The following is a 26,334-nucleotide window of genomic DNA, read 5'->3' on the forward strand; positions in this document are numbered from 1 at the left end:
TATTTTCTATGAGTCTATATTTCAATGAGATCATGGCTGATCTTCTACCTCAACTCCACTTTCCTGCACTATTCCATATCCCTTGATTCCCTTAATATCCAAATATCTATCAATCTCTGCCTTGAATATACTCAACGACTGAGCCTCCACAGCCCTCTGGGGTAGAGAATTCCAAAGATTCACCACCCTCTGAGTGAAGAAGTTTCGTCTCATCTCTGTCCTAAATGGCTACCCCCTTATTCTGAGACTGTGACCCCTTGTTCTAGACTCCCCAGTCAGAGGAAACAAATCCCTGCGACTACCCTGTCAAGCCCTGTAAGACTTTTTTGTGTTTCATTGAGATCACCTCTCATTCATCTAAATTCCAGAGAATATAGGCCTAGTCTACTCACTCTCTCCTCGTAGGACAATACTCCCATCCTAGTAATCAGTTTGGTGAACCTCCGTTGCACTCCCTCTATGGCAAGATATATCCTTCCTTAGGTAAGGAGATCAAAACTTTACACAATACTCCAGATATGGTCTCACTCGGGTCCTATAAAATTGCAGTAAGATGTCTTCACTCTTATACTCAAATCCTCTTGTAATAAATGTCAACACACCATTTGCTTTCTGTACCTGCATGTTAACTTTGTGATTAGTGTAAAGGACACCCAGGTCCCTCTGAACAACATTTCCCAATATCTCACCATTTCAAAAATGTTCTGCTTTTCTATTTTTCCTATCAAAGTGGATAACTTCACATTTCTTCACATTATATTCCATTTGCCATGTTGTTGCCCACTCACTTAGCCTGTCTATATTCACTTGAAGTGTCTTTGCATCCTCCTCACAACTTACATTCACACCTAGCTTTGTATCATCAGCAAACTTGGATATATTACATTTGGTCCCCTCATCCAAATCATTGATATAGATTGTGAATAGCTGGGGCCCAAGCACCGATCCTTGCCGCAGTAGTTACAGCCTGCCAACCCGAAAATGTCCGTTTATTCCTACTCTCTGTTTTCTGTCTGTTAACCAATCCTCAATCCATGCGAGTATATTGTCACCAATCCCATAAGCCCTCATTTTGTTTCGAAACATAGAAACATAAATCATAGGTGCAGGAGTAGACCATTCGGCCCTTCGAGCCTGCACCGCCATTCAATGAGTTCATGGCTGAACATGCAACTTCAGTACCCCATTCCTGCTTTCTCGCCATACCTCTTGATCCCCCTAGTAGTAAGGACTACATCTAACTCCTTTTTGAATAGATTTAGTGAATTGGCCTCAACAACTTTCTGTGGTAGAGAATTCCACAGGGTCACCACTCTCTGGGTGAAGAAGTTTCTCCTCATCTCGGTCCTAAATGGCTTATCCCTTATCCTTAGACTTTGACCCCTGGTTCTGGACTTCCCCAACATTGGGAACATTCTTCCTGCATTTAACCTGTCTAAACCCATCAGAATTTTAAACGTTTCTATGAGAACCCCTCTCATGCTTCTGAACTCCAGTGAATACAAGCCCAGTTGATCAAATCTTTCTTGATATGTCAGTCCCGCCATCCCGGGAATCAGTCTGGTGAACCTTCGCTGCACTCCCTCAATAGCAAGAATGTCCTTCCTCAAGTTAGGAGACCAAAACTGTACACAATACTCCAGGTGTGGCCTCACCAAGGCCCTGTACAACTATAGTAACACCTCCCTGCCCCTGTACTCAAAGCCCCTGGCTATGAAGGCCAACATGACATTTGCTTTCGTACCTGCATGCCAACCTTCAATGACTGATGTACCATGACACCCAGGTCTCGTTACACCTCCCCTTTTCCTAATCTGTCACCATTCAGATAATAGTCTGTCTCTCTGTTTTTACCACCAAAGTGGATAACCTCACATTTATCCACATTATACTTCATCTGCCATGCATTTGCCCACTCACCTAACCTATCCAAGTCACTCTGCAGCCTCATAGCATCCTCCTCGCAACTCACACTGCCACCCAACTTAGTGTCATCCGCAAATTTGGAGATACTACATTTAATCCCCTCGTCTAAATCGTTAATGTACAATGTAAACAGCTGGGACCCCAGCACAGAACCTTGCGGTACCCCACTAGTCACTGCCTGCCATTCTGAAAAGTACCCATTTACTCTTACTCTTTGCTTCCTGTCTGACAATCAGTTCTCAATCCACGTCAGCACACTACCCTCAATCCCATGTGCTTTAACTTTGCACATTAATCTCTTGTGTGGGACCTTGTCGAAAGCCTTCTGAAAGTCCAAATACACCACATCAACTGGTTCTCCCTTGTCCACTCTACTGGAAACATCCTCAAAAAATTCCAGAAGATTTGTCAAGCATGATTTCCCTTTCACAAATCCATGCTGACTTGGACCTATCATGTCACCTCTTTCCAAATGGGCTGCTATAACATCTTAATAATTGATTCCATCACTTTACCCACTACTGAGGTCAGGCTGACCGGTCTATAATTCCCTGTTTTCTCTCCCTCCTTTTTTAAAAAGTGGGGTTACACTCCACAGGAACTGATCCAGAGTCTATGGAATGTTGGAAAATGACTGTCAATGCATCCGCTATTTCCAAGGCCACCTACTTAAGTACTCTGGGATGCAATCCATCAGGCCCTGGGGATTTATCGGTCTTCAATCCCATCAATTTCCCCAACACAATTTCCCGACTAATAAGGATTTCCCTCAGTTCCTCCTTCTTACTAGACCCTCTGACCCCTTTTATAACCGGAAGGTTGTTTGTGTCCTCCTTAGTGAATACCGAACCAAAGTACTTGTTCAATTGGTCTGCCATTTCTTTATTTCCCCGTTATGACTTCCCCTGATTCTGACTGCAGGGGACCTACGTTTGTCTTTACTAACCTTTTTCTCTTTACATATCTATAGATGCTTTTGCAGTCCGTCTTAATGTTCCCTGCAAGCTTCCTCTCGTACTCTATTTTCCCTGCCCTAATCAAACCCTTTGTCCTCCTCTGCTGAGTTCTAAATTTCTCCCAGTCCCCGGGTTCACTGCTATTTCTGGCCAATTTGTGTGCCACTTCCTTGGCTTTAATACTATCACTGATTTCCCTTGACCTTCCCTTTTTTATTTTTACGCCAGGCAGGGATGTACAATTGTTGTAGTTCATCCATGCGGTCTCTAAATGTCTGCCATTGCCCATCCACTGTCAACCCCTTAAGTATCATTCGCCAATCTATCCTAGCCAATTCAAGCCTCATACCTTCAAAGTTACCCTTCTTTAAGTTCTGGACCATGGTCTCTGAATTAACTGTTTCATTCTCCATCCTGATGTAGAATTCCACCATATTATGGTCACTCTTCCCCAAGGGGCCTCACACAACGAGATTACTAATTAATCCTCTCTCATTACACAACACCCAGTCTAAGATGGCCTCCCCCCGAGTTGGTTCCTCGACATATTGGTCTAGAAAACCATCCCTTATGCACTCCAGGGAATCCTCCTCCACGTATTGCTTCCAGTTTGGTTAGCCCAATCTATATGCATATTAAAGTCGCCCATGATAACTGCTGCACCTTTATTGCATGCACCCCTAATTTCCTGTTTGATGCCCTCCCCAACATCACTACTACTGTTTGGAGGTCTGTACACAACTCCCACTAACATTTTTTGCCCTTTGGTGTTCTGCAGCTCTACCCATATAGATTCCACATCATCCAAGCTAATATCCTTCCTAACTATTGCATTAATCTCCTCATTAACCAGCAATGCTACCCCACCTCCTTTTCCTTTTATTCTATCCTTCCTGAATGTTGAATACCCATGGATGTTGAGTTCCCAGCCCTGATCATCTGGGAGCCACGTCTCTGTAATCCCAATCACATCATATCTGTTAACATCTATTTGCACAGTTAGTTCATCCAGCTTATTACGGATACTCCTTGCATTAAGACACAAAGCCTTCAGGCTTGTTTTTTTAACACCCTTTGTCCTTTTAGAATTATGATGTAGTGTGGCCCTTTTTGTTTCCTGCCTTTGTTTACTTTAATAACTTCTTGTATGGCACCTTATCAATGCCTTCTGAAAATCCAAATACACCACACCCACTGGTTCACCCTTATTTATTCTGCTAGTTACAACCTCCAAAAAAATGAACAAATTTGTCAAACATGATTTCCTTTCATAAATCCGTGTTGACTCTGCCCAATCCTATTATTATTTTCTAAGTGCCTTGTTACCATGTCCTTAATAATAGATTTTAGCATTTTCCCTACTACTGATGTCAGGCTAACTGGTCTGTAGTTCCCTGTTTTCTCCCTCCCTCCTTTCTTAAATAGCAGGATTACATTAACTACCTTCCAATCTGCAGGAACTGTTCTCGAATCTATGGAATTTGGGAAGATGACAACCGATGCATCCACTATCTCTGTAGCCACCTCTTTGAAGAATTCTAGGATGTAGGCCATCAGGTCCAGAGGATTTATCGGCTTTCAGCCTCATTAATTTCTCCAGCACTTTTTTTTTACTAATTTCTTTCAGTTCCTCATTCTCGCTATTTCCGGGAGGTGTTTTGTGTCTTCCAGTATTTGTTTAATTTCTCTGCCATTTCCTTATTCCCCATTATAATTTCTCCTATCTCAGCCTGTAAGGGACCCACATTTACTTTTGCTAATCTTTTCCTTTTTACATACCTATAGAAGCTTTTTACAGTCTGTTTCTTTGTCTCTTGCTAGTTTACTTTCATTCTAGTTTCCCTTTCTTTATCAATTTCTTGGTCCTCCTTTGCTGAATTCTAAAATCCTCCCAATCCTCAGGCTTACTGCTCTTTGTGGCAACATTATAAGGCTCGTCCTTTGATCTAATACTATCTTTAACTTTTCTTGTTGGCCACGGTTCCTGTGGGGTTCTTGTGCCTTAAAGGAAATGTAATTTTGTTGTAAATTATGTGTTCTTTAAATGCTAGCCATTGCTTGTCTGCCATCATACCTTTTAATGTTTCCCAATCTACCTAAGTCAACTTGCTTTGTTTCGATTTAAGACCTTAGTTTCAGATTTAACTAAATCACTTTCAAACACAATATAAAATTCTCTCATATTATGGTCACTCTTCCCTAAAGGCCCCTCTACTACAAGTTTATTACTTAACCCTTTCTCATTGCACAATACTAGATCTAAAATAGTCTGTCCCCGAGTTGGTTCCTGAACATACTGATCTAGAAAACCATCTTGTATACATCCCATGAATTTGTCCTCCACACTATTACTGCAAATTTGGTTTGCCCAGTCTATATGTAGATTAAAGTCCCCATGATTACTGTATTACCCTTGTTACATGCACCTCTAATTTCCTGATTTATGCTCTGCCCTACATTACCCACTACTGTTTTGGGGGTCTATAAACAACTCCCACCAATATTTTCTGCCCCATGCTGTTTCTTAGCTTCACCCAAACTGATTCTACTTCGATTTTCTGAGCTAAGATTCTTTCTCTCTACTGTCTTTATCCCATCCTTTATTATCAGGACTACCCCTCCTTTTCCATTTTGCCTATCTCTTCTAAAAGTTAAGTATCCTCGGATATTTAGTTCCCAACTTTGGTCACTTTGCAACCACGTCTCTAATGACTATTAGATCAAACCTATTTATTTCTGTCTATTAATTCATCTATTTTCTTGCAAATGCTTCACGCATTCAGATACAGTGCCTTGAGCTTTGAGTTTTTTTTCTATTCTTCCCTGATGTCACCTTAGTCAGTGATGCTCTATTACCTTTATTACTCTCTCTGTCCCTTCCTGACCCACTCTGCCTATTTTTAGCCAGAACTCTGCTCTGGAGCCTTGACATTTCTCTTGCTGTTTTCATATGTGAAAATTGGGCACTCAGATAAGATACCAGAGGTTACTCATGAAGCCATACTCCAGTATAATATGGAGTCAGAAACAGATGGTAGAAAGGTAAAAAGCAATAGTGGAAGGCCGAGTAAACAAAGGCAAGAAACAAAAAGGGCCACACTACATCATAATTCTAAAAGGACAAAGGGTGTTAAAAAAACAAGCCTGAAGGCTTTGTGTCTTAATGCAAGGAGTATCCGTAATAAGTTGGATGAATTAACTGTGCAAATAGATGTTAACAGATATGATGTGAGTGGGATTACAGAGACGTGGCTCCAGGATGATCAGGGCTGGAAACTTAACATCCATGGGTATTCAACATTCAGGAAGGATAGAATAAAAGGAAAAGGAGGTGGGGTAGCATTGCTGGTTAAAGAGGAGATTAATGCAATAGTTAGGAAGGACATTAGCTTGGATGATGTGGAATCTATATGGGTAGAGCTGCAGAACACTAAAGGGCAAAAAACGTTAGTGGGAGTTGTGTACAGACCTCCAAACAGTAGTAGTGATGTTGGGGAGGGCATCAAACAGGAAATTAGGGGTGCATGCAATAAAGGTGCAGCAGTTATCATGGGTGACTTTAATATGCATATAGATTGGGCTAACCAAACTGGAAGCAATATGGTGGAGGAGGATTTCTTGGAGTGCATAAGGGATGTTTTTCGAGACCAATATGTCAAGGAACCAACTCGGGGGGGAGGCCATCTTAGACTGGGTGTTGTCTAATGAGAGGATTATTTAGCAATCTCGTTGTGTAAGGCCCCTTGGGGAAGAGTGACCATAATATGGTGGAATTCTACATCAGGATGGAGAATGAAACAGTTAATTCAGAGACCATGGTCCAGAACTTAAAGAAGGGTAACTTTGAAGGTATGAGGGGTGAATTGGCTAGGATAGATTGGCGAATGATACTTAAGGGGTTGACAGTGGATGGGCAATGGCAGACATTTAGAGACCGCATGGATGAACTACAACAATTGTACATTCCTGTCTGGCGTAAAAATAAAAAAGGGAAGGTGGCACAACCGTGGCTATCAAGGGAAATCAGGGATAGTATTAAAGCTAAGGAAGTGGCATACAAATTGGCCAGAAATAGCAATGAACCCGGAGACTGGGAGAAATTTAGAACTCAGCAGAGGAGGACAAAGGGTTTGATTAGGGCAGGGAAAATAGAGTACAAAAGGAAGCTTGCAGGGAACATTAAGACGGACTGCAAAAGCATCTATAGATATGTAAAGAGAAAAAGGTTAGTAAAGACAAACGTAGGTCCCCTGCAGTCAGAATCAAGGGAAGTCATAACGGGGAACAAAGAAATGGCAGACCAATTGAACAAGTACTTTGGTTCGGTATTCACTAAGGAGAACACAAACAACCTTCCGGATATAAAAGGGGTCAGAGGGTCTAGTAAGAAGGAGGAACTGAGGGAAATCCTTATTAGTCGGGAAATTGTGTTGGGGAAATTGATGGGATTGAAGGCCGATAAATCCCCAGGGCCTGATGGATTGCATCCCAGAGTACTTAAGGAGGTGGCCTTGGAAATAGCGGATGCATTGACAGTCATTTTCCAACATTCCATAGACTCTGGATCAGTTCCTATGGAGTGGAGGGTAGCCAATGTAACCCCACTTTTTAAAAAAGGAGGGAGAGAGAAAACAGGGAATTATAGACCGGTCAGCCCGACATCGGTAGTGGGTAAAATGATGGAATCAATTATTAAGGATGTCATAGCAGCGCATTTGGAAAGAGGTGACATGATAGGTTCAAGTCAGCATGGATTTGTGAAAGGTAAATCATGCTTGACAAATCTTCTGGAATATTTTGAAGATGTTTCCAGTAGAGTGGACAATGGAGAACCAGTTGATGTGGTGTATTTGGACTTTCAGAAGGCTTTCGACAAGGTCCCACACAAGAGATTAATGTGCCAAGTTAAAGCACATGGGATTGGGAGTAGTGTGCTGACGTGGATTGAGAACTGGTTGGCAGACAGGAAGCAAAGAGTAGGAGTAAATGGGTACTTTTCAGAATGGCAGGCAGTGACTAGTGGGGTACCGTAAGATTCTGAGGTGGGCCCCAGCTGTTTACATTATACATTAATGATTTAGACGAGGGGATTAAATGTAGTATCTCCAAATTTGCGGATGACACTGAGTTGGGTGGCAGTGTGAGCTGCAAGGAGGATGCTATGAGGCTGCAGAGTGACTTGGTTCGGTGAGTGGGCAAATGCATGGCAGATGAAGTATAATGTGAATAAATGTGAGGTTATCCACTTTGGTGGTAAAAACAAGAGAGACAGACTATTATCTGAATGGTGACAGATTAGGAAAAGGGGAGGTGCAACGAGACCTGGGTGTCATGGTACATCAGTCATTTAAGGTTGGCATGCAGGTGCAGCAGGCGGTTAAGAAAGCAAATGGCATGTTGGCCTTATAGCGAGGGGATTTGAGTACAGGGGCAGGGAGGTGTTACTACAGTTGTACAGGGCCTTGGTGAGGCCACACCTGGAGTATTGTGTACAGTTTTGGTCTCCTAACTTGAGGAAGGACATTCTTGCTGTTTAGGGAGTGCAGCGAAGGTTCACCAGACTGATTCCTGGGATGGTGGGACTGACATATCAAGAAAGACTGGATCAACTGGGCTTGTATTCACTGGAGTTCAGAAGAATGAGAGGGGATCTCATAGAAACGTTTAAAATTCTGACGGGTTTGGACAGGTTAGATGCAGGAAGAATGTTCCCAATGTTGGGGAAGTCCAGAACCAGGGGTCAAAGTCTAAGGATAAGGGATAAGCCATTTAGGACCGAGATGAGGAGAAACTTCTTCACCCAGAGAGTGGTGACCCTGTGGAATTCTCTACCACAGAAAGTTGTTGAGGCCAATTCACTAAATCTATTCAAAAAGGAGTTAGATGTAGTCCTTACTACTAGGGGGATCAAGGGGTATGGCGAGAAATCAGGAATGGGGTACTGAAGGTGCATGTTCAGCCATGAACTCATTGAATGGCGGTGCAGGCTGGAAGGGCCGAATGGCCTACTCCTGCACCTATTTTCTATGTTTCTATGTTGCTAGGAGTCAGCATCTACAGGAGATGAATGAAAAAAAATTGGCAATCAATAAAATTCTGTGTGAATAGTATACTTTTGTCTTAATGGGATTGGATGGGATAGATTTTGATTTTCACCATCTGAGTGATAATCTGGCTGGGCAGAACGCCCATCTTTTATAAAACCCACCTCATTTTAATTCCTTTGATTTTAATGGATACAAGTCAGGTAGCTTGTATAAGGGCATGTGATTCGCACCACTAGATTACCGCTTGGGCATGGAGGTGAAAATGTACCCCAACATGTTTGTTCGGTATTGTGCTGAATGATCAGATATTTTGTATTGTGGTAAGTCTTGTCAGTCCACACTGTTAATGGGAATGTCTGTTTCCAGGGCGCACTTTTTCTTCAATTTTTCCTTGTTCTATGCATTCTACGCTATTTGCATAAGGAAAAATAGGCAGTAAATATTTGATCACCGCTGAAGTTTCTGTTGAGACTTCTGTGTGAGAGAATCAACAGCTGCCCTTTAATGAAAAGTAAGCCACCAAATGATGTGGGATGATGTAACTCACTGTTTATTTACTCTCTTTGTAAAACACTAAAGGCATGATTAATCGGGTTAAAATTGTACAATTAAAATGCAGCTCAATTCTAGATTTTTGTTCAACTTTATGCTGTGCAATTTACTATCTTAAGAAAGGTGAAGATTAGGGCACTCCTGCAGTTTCTCTCCTTTCAGCCTTCAATTTCTAATGAGGTCTTTTCCTATTGCTGCTTTGGGTGCCAGGTTAATTTCTATCTTGGTCTATTTCAGATCCTGTTCTTTCTACAAACTTGCCTTTATTTATTAGAATTCAGAGGTATCTTAATTGCCAATTTCTGCAACAAGGAAATGTAGATTCTGCAGCTTGTTATCAAATGGTTTACACATTTACATTTTAAGAAAAGGGTAGAGACTGGCACATTGAACTATACATTTACATTACCTGTTGAGAAGGAGAGGAGACAGAAAACTGGAGAGATTGCACCACTCAGAAGCAGAACAGGGAAGGGGCCTGGAGCTGCTAGCCAACCAAAACCAAAGAACTCCAAGCCACTAGCAGAAGGTGAGGACTCGGGGGTACCCAGGTTCTGGGAGGAAGAACAGTGAGATCATGACTAGGAGAGGCAGCAGGATTGGGAAATCCAGAGGTACAACCAAGAGGAGTGGCAGGAGCAGCAGAAACATGAGAATTGGGAGTAGGAGAAATGTGATATGCATTGTCAGCTTTTAAATTAATAACTTCATTGATATGAAAATGTCAATGAGAGTCCAGGACTTCAATATTAATTGAGGTTTGCTGTAAAAGCCAACTGTATTTCTCGTGTTTCTCTAGCTCCTGATTCTCGCGTCTCTTCTGCTCCCGTCAGCTCTCCTTTTGATTCTGTGGTAGGGGAAGTTCTGCAGAGAGTAACAAATTCCTTGGAGCACTGGGACCCTGGTCACCAGTGACTAATGTTCTTAGTTTAAAAAATATTTACACTCACTGATCAATGGAGAGAGATGTGCGTTACTTCTGAATCTGTGGTGTCAGGCTACTTAGAACATATTTGGTATCTAAGTACACCAAAGTTTCATACAATCCCTGGGGACTGGTGCACAACATTGGATAACACCCAATCTTCCTTCTAATTTTTTGCCGCTGCGTGGGCCACTCAAAATACCGCGCATGCGCGGTTTTTGCATTGAAAAGACAGCTGCACGGGATCCCTGGAACACTGCGCGGCCGTGCAGCTTAAAGGGAACGTTGTTGACACCCACCATTACAATTTACTAAAATCCTGATAACCATGTGTAGCATTGCAACTTAGAATGTAGAGTGTAGCTTATTCTAGACTTGATGTCCGGTAAAGTGGTTGTGGTGCATTGTATTCAGCAATTGTTATATTTTGACCGCTGAAGTGAGAGGGTATGGGAAAGTGGGGCGAGAGGGAGAAATCCATTAAAAAAAAAAAAAAAAAAATGTGCGCAGTTTTGAAACCCTAGGACAGAGAGCATCGGTAAGAGGGTGAGTAAAACAGGATCGAGAGAAATAAACTCTGTTATTCAGAACATGTGTATTGTATAAAGCCTAATAATCGTATAAAGCCTAATAATCATTCTTATCATAATTCTTCCTATTTACATAGTAAAATGTAGTTTTTTTTTAAATTGGCGCAAAGTTTAACAATGGGACCATTTTATACTGTTGTATTACTGGGTAATACTGTGATACTGGGTAGACCGTAGTAAGGGCAACAAACCTGAAGCTGTAGGAGAACAAGGTAGACTGCAAGATTCACCCTTGAATTACCAGTGACGTGCTTACGTTAACTCAAAGGTATTCTTGAATAGAATTTGAGTCTTGCTCCTATACATGTTTGAGCACTGACTTAATTTTCTGCTTCAGTAAACCACAAACTGCATTAAACATGGTTCATGTTTAGGTATCACTACAAAGGTGCAAAATGAAGCCCGCTTTGCGTGAGCAGTGCTGGTTCATGAGTTGCCTTGTAAAGTGATCTAATTTTAAGGAGCAGCAGAGAGACTGAGAAGACTTAATAGCTTTATGGATACAAGATGTGGGTTGACAGTTTCTTCAGTCACTTGAGTTTGAAGTTCATGAATGAGAGTAGCTGACAGACCACATCTACCTTTTGAATCTAGCAGTAATTTGATGGGCTTAATTAGGAATAAAAGAGAATCCAGAAAGAATTATTTACACAAAGAGCTGTGAAAATGTGGAATGCACTGTCGGGGAAGGTTTTATATGCAGAATCAATTGAAGTGTTTAAAAGTCTGATGGGTACTCATTTAGGAAGGAAGGATATAAAGGAATATGTAAAAAGACTACAGGGATGAAACTATAAAAGAGAAAGTTACCATAGAAAACAGGTTCAATCAGGCCTGTTCCTTTTGCTGTGGTCAAGCCTGGATTTTTAGATGCTCTTCTGAGGTTGAGGTTTATAAAAGAAAGATCAAACTTGCATTTATATAGTGCTTTTCATGACCTCCGGACAACCTAAAATGCTTTACAGCCAATTAAGTACTTTTGAAATGTTGCCACTGATGTAATGACCACTGATGTAATCTAGGAAAACAGTAGGCCCAGTGCGCATAGCAAGGTTGCATAAACAGCAGTGAAATTAATAGCCAGATAATCTGTTTTAATGATGGTTGAGGGATAAACATTGACCAGGGCACTGAAGAACTCCCCTGCTCTTCTTTGAATAGTTCTATGGCATCTGTTATATCATTCTGAAAGACAGCATCTCTGACAGTGCAGCACTTCTTCAGTATTCCACAGAAGTATCAGCCTAGATCAATGTGCTCAACTCTCTGGAGTAGAGCTTGAACCCATGACTTTATGATTCAGGCGAGGGTGTTACCATTGAACCAAGGGCGACATCGTAAAATTTGCTTTACATTGGGTCAGTGCTATGAGGACCAATAGCTTCGGCAAAAAACTGCCAGCGTGTCTCTTTTTAGTCCATTAGGAATTTTAGTAGACAACTATAATTGTCTACAATAATTCTTAGTTTAAGACTTTATTTTTTAGCTTCTAAATTACCATCTTTGAAATGTGTGTATTCTCTATTTCAACAAATGTATTAAGGTCTTTAAAATGCAGGTGATGAGCAGGATCCAGACCAAGATTACAGCTAGGTTTGAATTTCTAGCTCATCTTTCCCTCAGTGAATTATATAATGGTTCAGCTATATGCTGTACAGTGTATTGATGCTTCAACAAACTGTCATGAATGAAACTTACCCCATATCATAAGTTTCCACAGGGTTTTGGAGCTGAGGAAGACATTTGAGTGGAATCCAGATCTATTCTTACAGAAAAGGCGAGAAATTTGGAGCCTGCGTTATGTAGGTTCTATCAATGGGCTCCTCAAACAGCATTGACAGAGTATAGTCATCTGCTCACCACCTCAAATGGGGTGTAGAGAAGGACAGGAAAGTGTTTCATTCTCCTGAGGGCATCAATCACATTGTACAAGTGTGTGCTCTTCTCCACTATCAGCCCCTCCCTCCCAAAATAAATCTTGAGAACTTGCAACAAGATTCTGCTTTTTAAGGTACTGTCTCCTTTTCTGGGTCTTGTTGAGAATCACCATTCTGGCCAAGAGCATAGAAGACTGACAAGCTCCCAAATCTTCAGTGTTGTTCTGAAACACCACTAAACAGTGTGGAAGACTGGCCCAGAGTGACTCTTCTTGGTGTTTCCCCCTCATTCCAGGGGATAGGAACGTTACTTAATATTTCCCCACAATGGCACAGCTGAGGCCGAGAAGTTGTGATGTGGAGGATCATGGGTATGAGCTGGAACTGCCATTCACTTGGATTCTAATATGTTGTGTCATTCTACCTGTGAACTTGCAGCATTCCTAATAATGTGTTGTATATCTTTTTTCTGTGCTGCTGTTCAATACATTTAATTTCTTCCCCTTAAATTCAGGATGTGATGCAGCAGGCTACAAATGCTATTATGAGGGGTCGCACTCTCCAAGCCCCAACTGTGTCTGCAAAAACTATTGCAGAGCAGAAAGCAGAGAAGATCAATGCCAAGCTCAACTATGTGCCAGCAGAGAAACAAGAAGATGAGAAACCAGAAAATGCACAAACGGAATCATTCAAACGATATGAGGAAGAGCTTGAGATCAATGATTTCCCACAGGTGATTGTATTTTCTGGGTGGGTGGAGTTTAAAGTTGCAATTGGATTGGATTTCTTAACAACTTGAGGTTTGATGCTTTAATAGCATCTGTCTATCTACGTTGTGGAAGTTATCTGCATCTTCACTTAAAAACTATTGCTTTGGTGTGATTAATTAGATGACACGGTCAACCAGTAACACAAACGCCACATAAATCCTCCAAATAAACTTCCCTACCCGTATTCACAACCACCTTGACCTTGGCATCTCCTGTGACCTCTATATTCCAGATGTCTCAATCACCGACATGGCCATCTCCAACCACTTCCTAATATTCCTCATCACCCACATCATCCATGCTCTTTCAATCTCACTTTCTTCTGCATCCACTGCTGGAAAACTCTTTCCCCAAGTCACTTAGATGCCCAACTGCCGAGTCTTTGGTGCTCCATTTGCCTGATATGTCTACAGCTATTAATATACTCAACCACTCCCTCACCTCCACTTTCACGGTTTCCAAATCCCTACGTTTTTAGCTGGTACAGCCACTTGCTCCCTCAAGTTCAAGGGATGCAAACAGGAATGTACCTGGTGCATAACTGGCTTAGCAATCCATCGCCAGATCTGGTTGGACCACATCGAGATATACTTGACTTCCCTCTCTCCTCCAGCGAAAGCATCCACTAATTTAGGATTATCCTGGCGGGCAAAGATAACTCAAGTCCATTTTTTTCCCCACTATCAACTGCCTCCTTAAACCCCTCTCCTCACCCCCTCCATCTTCACCTCTTAACAAGAAGTGCATGGAGCTCATGGATTGGTGCTTCCCAGATCCTAGCTCACCTTTCACACTCTTCCATGTAAAAATCCTTCCACTCAGGTTTCCACCTTCCCAAAGTACCAAAACAGCCCAAATCAAACAGTATGGAGGATGATAACATTGGTCCAATTATTCCCACCTTCTAAGCCAGCTGGGTTATTTCACCAGTTAGCACTTTGTTTTTTTTCACCCAGTGCAGACTAACTGGATGGGGATCGCTCTTTCTCTGATAGTTCCAAGAGTTATGTTTGAAACAAATTTGTGCCAATATCAATGTTGTACTTAGACTTGTGCTGATAGTTAATATCCATTATCATTAATGTGGCAAAGATTTGTCTCAGTCAGAGACTATAAGGATAACTGGTGTGAAAAGTGGAAAAATGCATGCTTGTTAAGCAGGGTGTTCAAGAAAAGACAAAAAGACAATTGGAAAAATAAACACTTGATGCTTTAATAAATGGTTTGAACTGTGTCCTTGTGACCACGTCTTATTAGCATACTCCCAAGATTTATTGGTCTGAAACCCAGGCACAGTAGAATTTAAAAACTAAAAGCTTTTGCATAGTTAAAACAATATAAACATACACAGATTGTTTAAGTATCTGTCATGCCTTCATGTTTTGCAATTAATCTTTTGTAGACGGCCAGGTGGAAGGTTACCTCCAAGGAAGCTCTGCAGAGGATTAGTGAATATTCAGAAGCTGCCATCACTATTAGAGGCACTTACTTTCCTCCAGGGAAAGAGCCCAAAGAAGGCGAGCGGAAAATCTACCTTGCTATAGAAAGTAAGCATTGATGAATGTATTTGAAGTGTGCCTAGCAAAAATGTTGTTTTAGGCATCAAGCCCAAAGACTGCAGCAATTGGTGACTTGTTTAAAAAGTAGAGTTTGAATACAACATACACAGCCTTCTCCTGATGCTTAACCAAAACCTAATTTACACGTTTTACATTTGACATTCTAGAATTAGATGGTAATGTATTGTTAAGTACAATACCTTCTTTAAATTTGACTTCCGTACTGTTGACTTTATGAATTATTGTATTAATATGCGTTCATTCTTTGTAACATATTTTCCTGTCATTTATCAGGTGCTAGTGAGCTAGCTGTTCAGAAAGCTAAAGCTGAGATTACGAGACTTATTAAAGAAGAACTCATTAGACTGGTAAGAAGCTTAATGGAAATATTCTCTACACCCCATCCCCTCCAACCAGTTTTGACAAAAATCACTTTCAGTAAAATAATCTTTGAGTTCAAAAGCCTGTTTTCGAAGGCCTATTTTTAAAATGTAAATATTGACTGAATTGATTTCATGCTTCACTTTTATTGATTGGAACTGTTTGGAGGGAAAATGTCATCAATTTGTGATCAAAGGAACACTTACAACATGGAAAAAGACTGTTCTGCCAACCAGTCCATGTCAGTGTTTATCCTCCACACGAGCAAATATTTCTAATCACGTTTAGCCATCCTGTTCTCATATCCCTTAAACCCCTTTTCCTTCATCCAGTTATCCAACTTAACTTTAATTTGCTGTCGCAACCACTAATCCTGGAAGTGGTCCAACATTGTCCTGTAGTAGTGATGTTGGGGAGGGCATCAAACATGAAATTAGGGGTGCATGCAATAAAGGTGCAGCAGTTATAATGGGTGACTTTAATATGCACATAGATTGGGTTAACCAAACTGGAAACAATACGGTGGAGGAGGATTTCCTGGAGTGCATAAGGAATGGTTTTTTAGACCAATATGTCGAGGAACCAACTAGGGGGGAGGCCATCTTAGACTGGGTGTTGTGTAATGAGAGAGGATTAATTAGCAATCTCGTTGTGCGAGGCCCCTTGGGGAAGAGTGACCATAATATGGTGGAATTCTGCATTAGGATGGAGAATGAAACAGTTAATTCAGAGACCATGGTCCAGAACTTAAAGAAGAGTAACTTTGAAGGTATGAGGCATGAATTGGCTAGGATAGATTGGCGAATGATACTGAAGGGGTTGACTATGGATGGGCAATGGCAGACATTTAGAGACCGCATGGATGAACTACAACAATTGTACATTCCTGTCTGGCGTAAAAATAAAAAAGGGAAGGTGGCTCAACTGTGGCTATCAAGGGAAATCAGGGATAGCATTAAAGCCAAGGAAGTGGCATACAAATTGGCCAGAAATAGCAGCGAACCCGGGGACTGGGAGAAATTTAGAACTCAGCAGAGGAGGACAAAGGGTTTGATTAGGGCAGGGAAAATGGAGTACGAGAAGAAGCTTGCAGGGAACATTAAGACGGATTGCAAAAGTTTCTATAGATATGTAAAGAGAAAAAGGTTAGTAAAGACAAACGTAGGTTCCCTGCAGTCAGAATCAGGGGAAGTCATAACGGGGAACAAAGAAATGGCGGACCAATTGAACAAGTACTTTGGTTCGGTATTCACTGAGGAGGACACAAACAACCTTCCGGATATAAAAGGGGTCGGAGGGTCTAGTAAGGAGGAGGAACTGAGGGAAATCCTTATTAGTCGGGAAATTGTGTTGGGGAAATTGATGGGATTGAAGGCCGATAAATCCCCAGGGCCTGATGGACTGCATCCCAGAGTACTTAAGGAGGTGGCCTTGGAAATAGCGGATGCATTGACAGTCATTTCCCAACATTCCATTGACTCTGGATCAGTTCCTATGGAGTGGAGGGTAGCCAATGTAACCCCACTTTTTAAAAAAGGAGGGAGAGAGAAAACAGGGAATTACAGACCGGTCAGTCTGACATCGGTAGTGGGTAAAATGATGGAATCAATTATTAAGGATGTCATAGCAGTGCATTTGGAAAGAGGTAATATGATAGGTCCAAGTCAGCATGGATTTGTGAAAGGGAAATCATGCTTGACAAATCTTCTGGAATTTTTTGAGGATGTTTCCAGTAGAGTGTACAAGGGAGAACCAGTTGATGTGGTGTATTTGGACTTTCAGAAGGCTTTCGACAAGGTCCCACACAAGAGATTAATGTGCAAAGTTAAAGCACATGGGATTGGGGGTAGTGTGCTGACATGGATTGAGAACTGGTTGTCAGACAGGAAGCAAAGAGTAGGAGTAAATGGGGACTTTTCAGAATGGCAGGCAGTGACTAGTGGGGTACCGCAAGGTTCTGTGCTGGGGCCCCAGCTGTTTACACTACATTAATGATTTAGACGAGGGGATTAAATGTAGTATCTCCAAATTTGCGGATGACACTAAGTTGGGTGGCAGTGTGAGCTGCGAGGAGGATGCTATGAGGCTGCAGAGCGACTTGGATAGGTTAGGTGAGTGGGCAAATGCATGGCAGATGAAGTATAATGTGGATAAATGTGAGGTTATCCACTTTGGTGGTAAAAACAGAGAGACAGACTATTATCTGAATGGTGACAGATTAGGAAAAGGGGAGGTGCAAAGAGACCTGGGTGTCATGGTACATCAGTCATTGAAGGTTGGCATGCAGGTACAGCAGGCGGTTAAGAAAGCAAATGGCATGTTGGCCTTCATAGCGAGGGGATTTGAGTACAGGGGCAGGGAGGTGTTGCTACAATTGTACAGGGCCTTGGTGAGGCCACACCTGGAGTATTGTGTACAGTTTTGGTCTCCTAACCTGAGGAAGAACATTCTTGCTATTGAGGGAGTGCAGCGAAGGTTCACCAGACTGATTCCCGGGATGGCGGGACTGACCTATCAAGAAAGACTGGATCAACTGGGCTTGTATTCACTGGAGTTCAGAAGAATGAGAGGGGACCTCATAGAAACGTTTAAAATTCTGACGGGGTTAGACAGGTTAGATGCAGGAAGAATGTTCCCAATGTTGGGGAAGTCCAGAACCAGGGGACACAGTCTAAGGATAAGGGGGAAGCCATTTAGGACTGAGATGAGGAGGAATTTCTTCACCCAGAGAGTGGTGAACCTGTGGAATTCTCGACCACAGAAAGTTGTTGAGGCCAATTCACTAAATATATTCAAAAAGGAGTTAGATGAAGTCCTTACTACTAGGGGAATCAAGGGGTATGGTGAGAAAGCAGGAATGGGGTACTGAAGTTGCATGTTCAGCCATGAACTCATTGAATGGCGGTGCAGGCTAGAAGGGCCGAATGGCCTACTCCTGCACCTATTTTCTATGTTTTCGAGAGTCTCTGCAATTTCTTCCCTCAGGATCCCAGGGGGTATCCTATTGGGCCCATAGCCCTTTACCTTTCTTTAGCTTAACTAACTTCTCTAAAATGTTACCTTTATCATAATATTGCTCATCTCGCTCTTAACCACTTCAGGATTCACCTCTTTTTAGTAAAGATCAATGCCATTTTTTTGGTCATCTACAAATTGACAATTCTCCCCTCGCGGGGTCTCACCTCGCTTTTTAACAATTCTGTTTTTACTGATATGCTTGTAAAATACTTCTGATGTTTTCTGAAACTTTTTCCTCATTCTTGCTTTTAGCTTTCCTTATCCTGCTTGTAGCCTCTTACTTTCCCATATTTTCCTTCAATTTAAAAAAAATCATTTATAGTCCCAATAGACCCTCACCTTCAATTTGAATTGGTTTCTAACCTCTTTATTTATCCATGGCAAACTAAAAATACTGGTAGTTTTCTTTTTAATGGAATATCCTTGCTCTGCAGTTCAAAATAAAAATCCCTCTGTTGCTCGACAGTCCCTTGGGACAGGAGGGAAATAAATTGGTAACAAAAAAAAAAAATCCCTAGACTTAATTTCTCCCCTCGGCGTGTAAGTTCAATTTAAATTGCTCCACTTTGATGAGCGTTAATGCTTTAATTTTCCTTGTGGTTAATGGGAAAAAAAATTAAATTGTGGAAATAGTCTATGGGTACACAGGGTATACAGCCTTGGTGACCATTGCATCTCGGCCATAGGAAAAACAGATGCATTTGACCCTTATATGCCTTTCATGAACTATCTTTTATTCTTGAGTTAAGGGAAAAGATTGGTCATTTACTGGCTCCTAACTGCTAGATTACTTGGGGCCCGAAACTCCTGCACAGAAACTGCAGTCGGACAAGACTTCCATCCACTGACTGCCCAGGCCATTGAGAGGCTCCTGCCAAGTTGCCAGCAGAAAATCCAAATGCCTGAGGGTATTAATGAGCCAAAGATACAGGGAAAAAAAATCTTTCCCATAGGGAATTGGAATGGTTGTAGTCAGAATGTAGTCAATCCCTCTGGGACCAATTACCTTTACATTTTCGGGGACTTTGCGAGGCTCTTGAGTTCTGTCCACTGCACTTTAAGAGGGTTGAGCTGAGTGGAACTCCTGGGATATAGCCTCTGACTGTTCCCAGACACACTCCCAAACTGCTGCTGGGGCATAGGGGACCACCTCTCAGATCAGGATTTTTAATGGAGGGCAATTGGTTCCACCCCATTTCTGGCAATTTCTCTTCCCTGCCTCTCTTTGCCAGTAAGAGAAATGCCCCGTTTTAACCCCCTCTCAACCGAGGAAGTTCGGGTTCCTTATGATGTGGACTGGAATCTGTTTCTAATGTTAAAAATTGTGTTGGGTGCTCTAGTAAATGCACACAAATCCATCAAACTGCTTACATCTGCTTATAGCTGAAGAAATTGTTCTTATTTCTTGCTGAGTCTTCTCGTGTTAGTTTAGAGCTAGTCACTTAGTGTCTGGAAGTGGGGACCAGGTTTGGAGAGTAGTAAAAGCTGACCGGTTAGCAATTTAAATGTTTGTGTTCCAACAGAGTTTTTAACAGGAAAGGGTAGATAATTCTGTATAATACATTTGTGTAGTAACTAAATTATTAAACATTTGTTTTTGTTACAGCAAAACTCATACCAGCCAACCAACCGTGGAAGATACAAGGTTTTGTAGGAGTCCTGTGAAATGTATGTAATGTGTCGACAAGTCGATTTTAATGGTAGTCCATTATTGTGGGTTAATTGATTTATTTTATTCTCTCTATAATGTTAAAATTACAAGTGCATTTGAAAATATTTTTTAGCCGTTCTGCAGAATCTGTAGAATCCATCTTGTGAATTTCTGGAAACTGTATTCTACAGTAATAGAGAAGTTTCTGTTGAAGTGTTAGACTTTTGCTAAATCCAACTTACTGTACGTGAACAAAAAGTACTTATGCTTTTGAAGTGTAAAAAAAAAAGTAGCCTTTTGTATGCTGAGATACAGAAATGTCAAGAAAGTCAAATAAAATGAACATTATCTTTAATTTCATGGCTTCCTTATTGAATCACCAAACTTATAATATTTGCGTGAAGAAATACTAATGATCATTGTGTACCATCAAGCATTTTCTTCTGGTTTTATTCGGCTTAAAATAATTATAAAAGTGACTCGTGCTTCTTCTGTATTTTTCATTTCTGAATGCAAAATCAATTTTTCTGAGTGTAAATCTACTTTATTTTATTAGGGTAGAAAAAAGCTTGCATTTATATAGCTCCTTTCACATCCTTGGGTGTCCCATAGCACTTCAGAGCAATGAATTACTTTTGTAATCACTAGCCAAATATAGCCTATATGCACACAGCCGGTCCCATAGACGACAACTAAATTAAGCACGAGTTAATCTGGGTTTTTTTTAGTGGTGTTGATTGAAGGATGAAAGATGACCAGGATACCAGAAGAATTCCCTGCTCTACTTCGAAAAGGTGGGATCTTTCGTGTCCACCTGAAAAGGCAGTCAGGATTTAACAACAGGTTTAACAACTCGACTAAAAAATGATAAAGGCAGAGAAGATAGCATATGAGAGTAAACTAGCAAGAAATATAAAAACAGACAGCAAGAGCTTCTACAGATATATAAAAAGGAAGAGAGTAGCTAAAGTAAACATTGGTCACTTAGAGGATGAGACTGGAGAATCAATAATGGAAAACGGGGAAATGGCAGAGACTTTGAACAAATATTTTGTATCGGTCTTCACAGTAGAAGATACTAAAAACATCCCAATAATTGATAATCAAGAAGCTATTGGGGGGGTGGGGGGGAAAACTTTAAAACAATCACTATCACTAGAGATAAAGGGCCCAAGTTTCCACATGATTTGCACCTGATTTTTAGGAGCAACTGGTGGAGAACGGACTATCTTAGAAATCGCAATTCTCCACATTTTTTTTTTCTGCAGTTCTAGTCAGGGAGAACAGTTCTACTTTGGAACAGAATTTTTTCTTCAAAAGGGGGCGTGTCCGACCACTGACGCCTGATTTGAAAGTTTCCACAGTGAAAACGTACTCCAAACTAAAGTAGAATGGAGCAAGTGAAGATTTTTGTAGAACTGAAAAAACCTGTTCTACACATTAAAAAATCAGGCACAGGTTACAAATTAGGCGTCCAGAACGAGGGGGGGGGGGGGGAGGGGGGGGAAGGGAACTCATTAAATTCTACAATAAATCCTTATAATACAAATATTATACAAATAAATCCAACCTGAATAAACATTTATAAGCAAAGAAAAGATTAAATAAACCATTTTCCTACCTGTGTGAAAGTGCTTCAGGCACGGAGAATTCTGCAGTCAGCCTGAGGCGCCCGTTCTTCCCGCTGGGGGATGCGCCCGTTCTTTCCCGCGGGGGGGGGGGGGGGGAGGCGCCCGTTCTTTCCCGCGGGGGGGGGGAGGCGCCCGTTCTGCCCGCGCGGGGGGGAGGGGAGAGGAGGCGCCCGTTCTTTCCCGCGGGGGGGGGGGGGGCGCCCGTTTTTCCTGCGGGGGGGAGGGGAGAGAAGGCGCCCATTCTTTCCCGCGGGGGGAGGGGAGGGGAGAGGAGGCGACCATTCTTTCCCGCGGGGGGGGGAGGAGGCGCCCGTTCTTCCCACGAGGGGGAGGGGAGAGGAGGCGCCCGTTCTTCCCACGGGGGGGAGGGGAAGGAGACAGTGCGAAGGCTGCAAGTACTGATGTGCTGATGGCAATGTGCTTTTATTAAAAAAAAAATTCAAAAATTAAACAGCTACAAAGAACTACAAAAATGGCCGAGTGCCAATGTTTTTTTCACACTGAGCATGCGTGAATGCTCCAACGCGCACGCGCAGCGTTGCCGGCAGGAAAAAAACTAATTTAAATAGTACCCGCCCCCTCCCACTTACAAAATCGGTGCGAGTGTAGGCTCCACCCCCCTGGGCGCCGCGCCAGGCAGACAAGGAGCTGCAGGGCTCTCCAAAATCGCTCGGTTTTTTTTAGGCGCCGTTTTAGGCGCGAAAAACGGGTGCCCAGCTCGGAGGGGCGCCCGTTTTTTATCGTGTGGAAACTTGGGCCCAAAGTACTAGGCAAACTAATGGGACTAAAGGTGGACAAGTCCCCTGGGGCTGAAGGCCTGCATCCTCGGGTCTTAAAAAAAAAAGTGGCCGCAGAGATGGTGGATGTATTGGTTGTAATCTACCAAAATTCCCTGAATTCTGGAGAGGTTCCAGTGGACTGGAAAACCACAAACGTAACACCCCTATTTAAGAAAGGAAGGAGACAGAAAGCAGGAAACCATAGACCAGTTAGTCTAACATCTGTCATTGGGAAAATGCTGGAGTCCATCATTAAGGAGGTAGTAGCAGCACATTTAGAAAATCATAATGCAGACAAGCAGAGTCAGCATTGTTTTATGAAAGGGAAATCATGATTGACAAATTTGCTAAAGTTCTTTAAGGATGTAACAAGCAGAGTGGATAAAGGGGAACCAGTAGATGTTGTGTACAGTATTTGCATTTCCAGAAAGCGTTCGATAAGGTGCCACATAAAAAGTTACTGCACAAGATAAGAGCTCACGGAGTTGTGGTAATATATTAGCATGGATAGAGGATTGGCTAACTAACAGAAAACAGAGAGTTGGGATAAATGGGTCATTTTCAGGTTGGCAAACTGTAACTAGTGCTGGGGCCTCAGCTATTTACAATCTATATTAATGACTTGGATGAAAGGGCCGAGTGTAACGTAGCCAAATTTGCTGATACAAAGATAGGTGGGAAAGCAAGTTGTGAGGAGGACGCAAAGAATCTACAAAGAGATATAGATAGGCTCAGTGAGTGGGCAAAAATTTGGCAAATGGACTATAATGTGGGAAAATGTGAGGTTATCCACTTTGGTAGGAAAAATAAAAAAGCTAATATTTAAATAGGGAGCGATTACAAAATGCTGCAGTACAAAGGAATCTTGTACATGAAACGCAAAAAGTTAGCATGCAGGTACAGCAAGTAATCAGGAAGGCAAATGGAATGTTGGCCTTTATTGCAAGGGGGATGGAGTATAAACGTAGGGAAGTCCTGCTCTAAAGACCACATCTGGAGTGTACTGCATACAGTTTTGGTCTCCTTATTTAAGGAGGGATATACTTGCAATGAAGGCAGTTCAGAGAAGGTTCAGAAGGCTGATTTCTTGCAATGAAGGGGCTGTCATGAAGATAGGTTGAACAGATTGGGCCTATGCTCATTGAGTATAGGCCCAACTATACTCTATAGAAGAATGAGGTGATCTTATTGAAACATAAGATTCTGAGGGGGCTTGACAGGGTAGATGCAGAGAGGATGTTTCCCCTCATGGGGGAATCTAGAAATAGGGGGCATAGTTTCAGAATATGGGGTCATACATTTAAAACAGAAATGAGGAGGAATTTCTTCTGAAGGTCGTGAATCTTTGGAATGCTCTACCCCAGAGAGCTGTGGAGGCTGGGTCTTTGAATATATTTAAGGTGGGGATACACAGATTTTTGAATGATAAAGGAGTTGAGGGTTATGGGGAGCGAGCAAGGAAGTGGAGTTGAGGCCAGGATTAGATCAGCCATGATCTTATTGAATGGCGGAGCAGGCTCAAGGGGCCAAATGGCCTACTTCTGCTCCTATTTCTTATGTTCTTATGAAAGGCTGCATCCTCTGTGTATTGTACAGAAACAGATTTCAGAACCCCTCCAAAAAAAATTCACGGCCACATGTTCTCCTCACGTGATACAACCCCAGTCTGACTGGCCTGATCAGCCAAGGAAAAACCTCTTCTTTTTTTGGTAGTATTACAAGTGGGGAAATAGAGAGCAAAGCATACATAAAGGTTACAACTTCCACTTGCATGTACAGTGCTAGGTAAATGTCTGTGTCCCAAGGCACCTTACAGGAAGGCACAGTAGGCACTGAGCAGGAAGGAGAAAAGAAGTTAAGAGAGCTGACCAAAACATGGTTGAAGTTTTACGGGGACTTTGGAAAGTACTTGAGAGGCAAGGTAAAGAAATTTAAGGAGAGAATTCCAAATGAATGTAGAGGCTCTAGCACTGTTGGTGGAATGGACGGAAGGAGGATGCAACATAGATAAGAGCTGTGAAGGAAAGCTGAGAAAGATTGTAGAGGCAAGGTGGAGCGACATCATGGATTTGAAAACCAGGATGAGGGTTTTTAAATCAATATGCTGGAGACAGCTGGAAGGCGTTAATAAGATGGGTGCAATGAGTATACACAAAAAAGGCTGAGGAGATTTGATCGAGGTGTTTAAAATCAAGAAGGTTTAGATAGAGTAAATGGAGAAATTGTTTCTAATGGCTGAAAGGTTGATAATGAGAGAGCCCAGATTTAAGGTGAGTGGCAAATGAACACGAGGCGACATGAGGAAAAAATATTTTACCCAATGAGTGGTTAGGATTTGGAATGCACTGCCTGATTGGGTGGTGGATACAGATTCAATAGTAACCTTCAAGATGGAATTGAATAAATACTTAGAGAAATAGTTGCAGGGATATGAGGAAAGAATGGGTCAAACTGGATTGCTCTTCGAAAGAGCTGGCGCAGACTCAATGGGCCAAATGGCCTCTTGTGCTCTACTATTGTATGCAATATTGTAGCATGCATGGTAACAGTTGCACGGCACCATAAGCATGATTTAACAACCTGTTAGAGAAGATTTGGAACTTGAGCAGAAGTACTTATTTTGTAGAGCAAAATGCCTTTAATTAATTGTCCCATTAACTATCGACTAAATATTGCAGACTTCTTTTGACTAAGGAAATTGTATTGAGTGCTGCAGACTGCCATAACTCATTCATGTCGCTATACAACAGCATGGATTCAGTCTTCATTGAAAATATGCTTCAGCCTTAGCCAAAAGGCAGAAAGGTTCCTGTTGTTGGATGAAATCAGGCAATTAAATGAACAAGAATGCCTACCTTTATAAAAGGCCACAGTACGAAATACCCAGAATTAAGCTTGCCAGTGGCACAACACAGACGAGCTCCAAACAGTTTAATTCTCAGATTCAAAGGACTAGTAGAAGATAAAATGTACAGTATTATGTACAGGAGGAGGTCATTTGGTCCATTGTGCTTGTTCCTGCTTTTTAAAAGAGCCATCTATTTAGTCCCATTATCCTGTCCTTTCCCCAAACCCTTTTACATTTTTTTTTCAAATATTTATTCAGTTTCCTTTTGAACGCTATTATGGATTCTGCTTCTACCATTATTCATGGTTGATCATTCCATATGTATATAAAGACACCATTCTCTTGACCACCTTGTTTTTTTGGTGGTGATCTTAACTTTATGTCCTCAAGTTTCATTGGAAATTTGAAATTTACTTCATCAAAACACTTCATAATTTGGAATGCTATTAGATCTTTTGCCCTTCTCTGTTCTAATCAAGAGTCTCTTATAACTAAACCATCTTATCTCTGACAATAGTACATCTTTTCCACAGCCGTGACATTCTTAAAAGTCGGGCATCCAAAACCAGACATATTATTCTAAATGCAGCCTAATCGATGATTTATATAGGTTTGATTTTTGTATTTATACCCTTAATTCTAAAACCTAGAATCCCATATGCCTTTTATTTAACAACTTGATCAACTTGAAATTCCTGCTTTCAAAAATAATCAAATTTCTTTCCAACTTTGGGCCTAAACCCATTCATTATCTCTTCACTATTGAGAGCAAACTCTTGTGTTAGAGTTTGAATGTTCTCCCTTTATTCATGTTCACAGCAAAA

At 41.6% G+C, this 26,334-nt stretch overlaps 1 protein-coding gene across 1 annotated transcript in view; it reads left to right on the top strand.

Annotated features, from left to right (window-relative positions):
• Nucleotides 1-20,607, top strand: part of ddx46 (DEAD (Asp-Glu-Ala-Asp) box polypeptide 46) — an 86,791-nt gene extending 66,184 nt beyond the window's left edge. Inside the window, exons 18-21 of the mRNA XM_070877101.1 lie at nucleotides 13,388-13,606; nucleotides 15,046-15,190; nucleotides 15,497-15,570; nucleotides 20,208-20,607. Coding sequence (XP_070733202.1) covers nucleotides 13,388-13,606; nucleotides 15,046-15,190; nucleotides 15,497-15,570; nucleotides 20,208-20,255 — 486 coding nt within the window. The 3' untranslated portion in view covers nucleotides 20,256-20,607. The remainder of the gene's footprint in view (nucleotides 1-13,387; nucleotides 13,607-15,045; nucleotides 15,191-15,496; nucleotides 15,571-20,207) is intronic.
• Nucleotides 20,608-26,334: the final 5,727 nt, after the last annotated feature.

Source organism: Pristiophorus japonicus, chromosome 4 (assembly GCF_044704955.1).
Source record: "Pristiophorus japonicus isolate sPriJap1 chromosome 4, sPriJap1.hap1, whole genome shotgun sequence".
Classification (NCBI taxonomy): Eukaryota; Metazoa; Chordata; class Chondrichthyes; family Pristiophoridae; genus Pristiophorus; species Pristiophorus japonicus.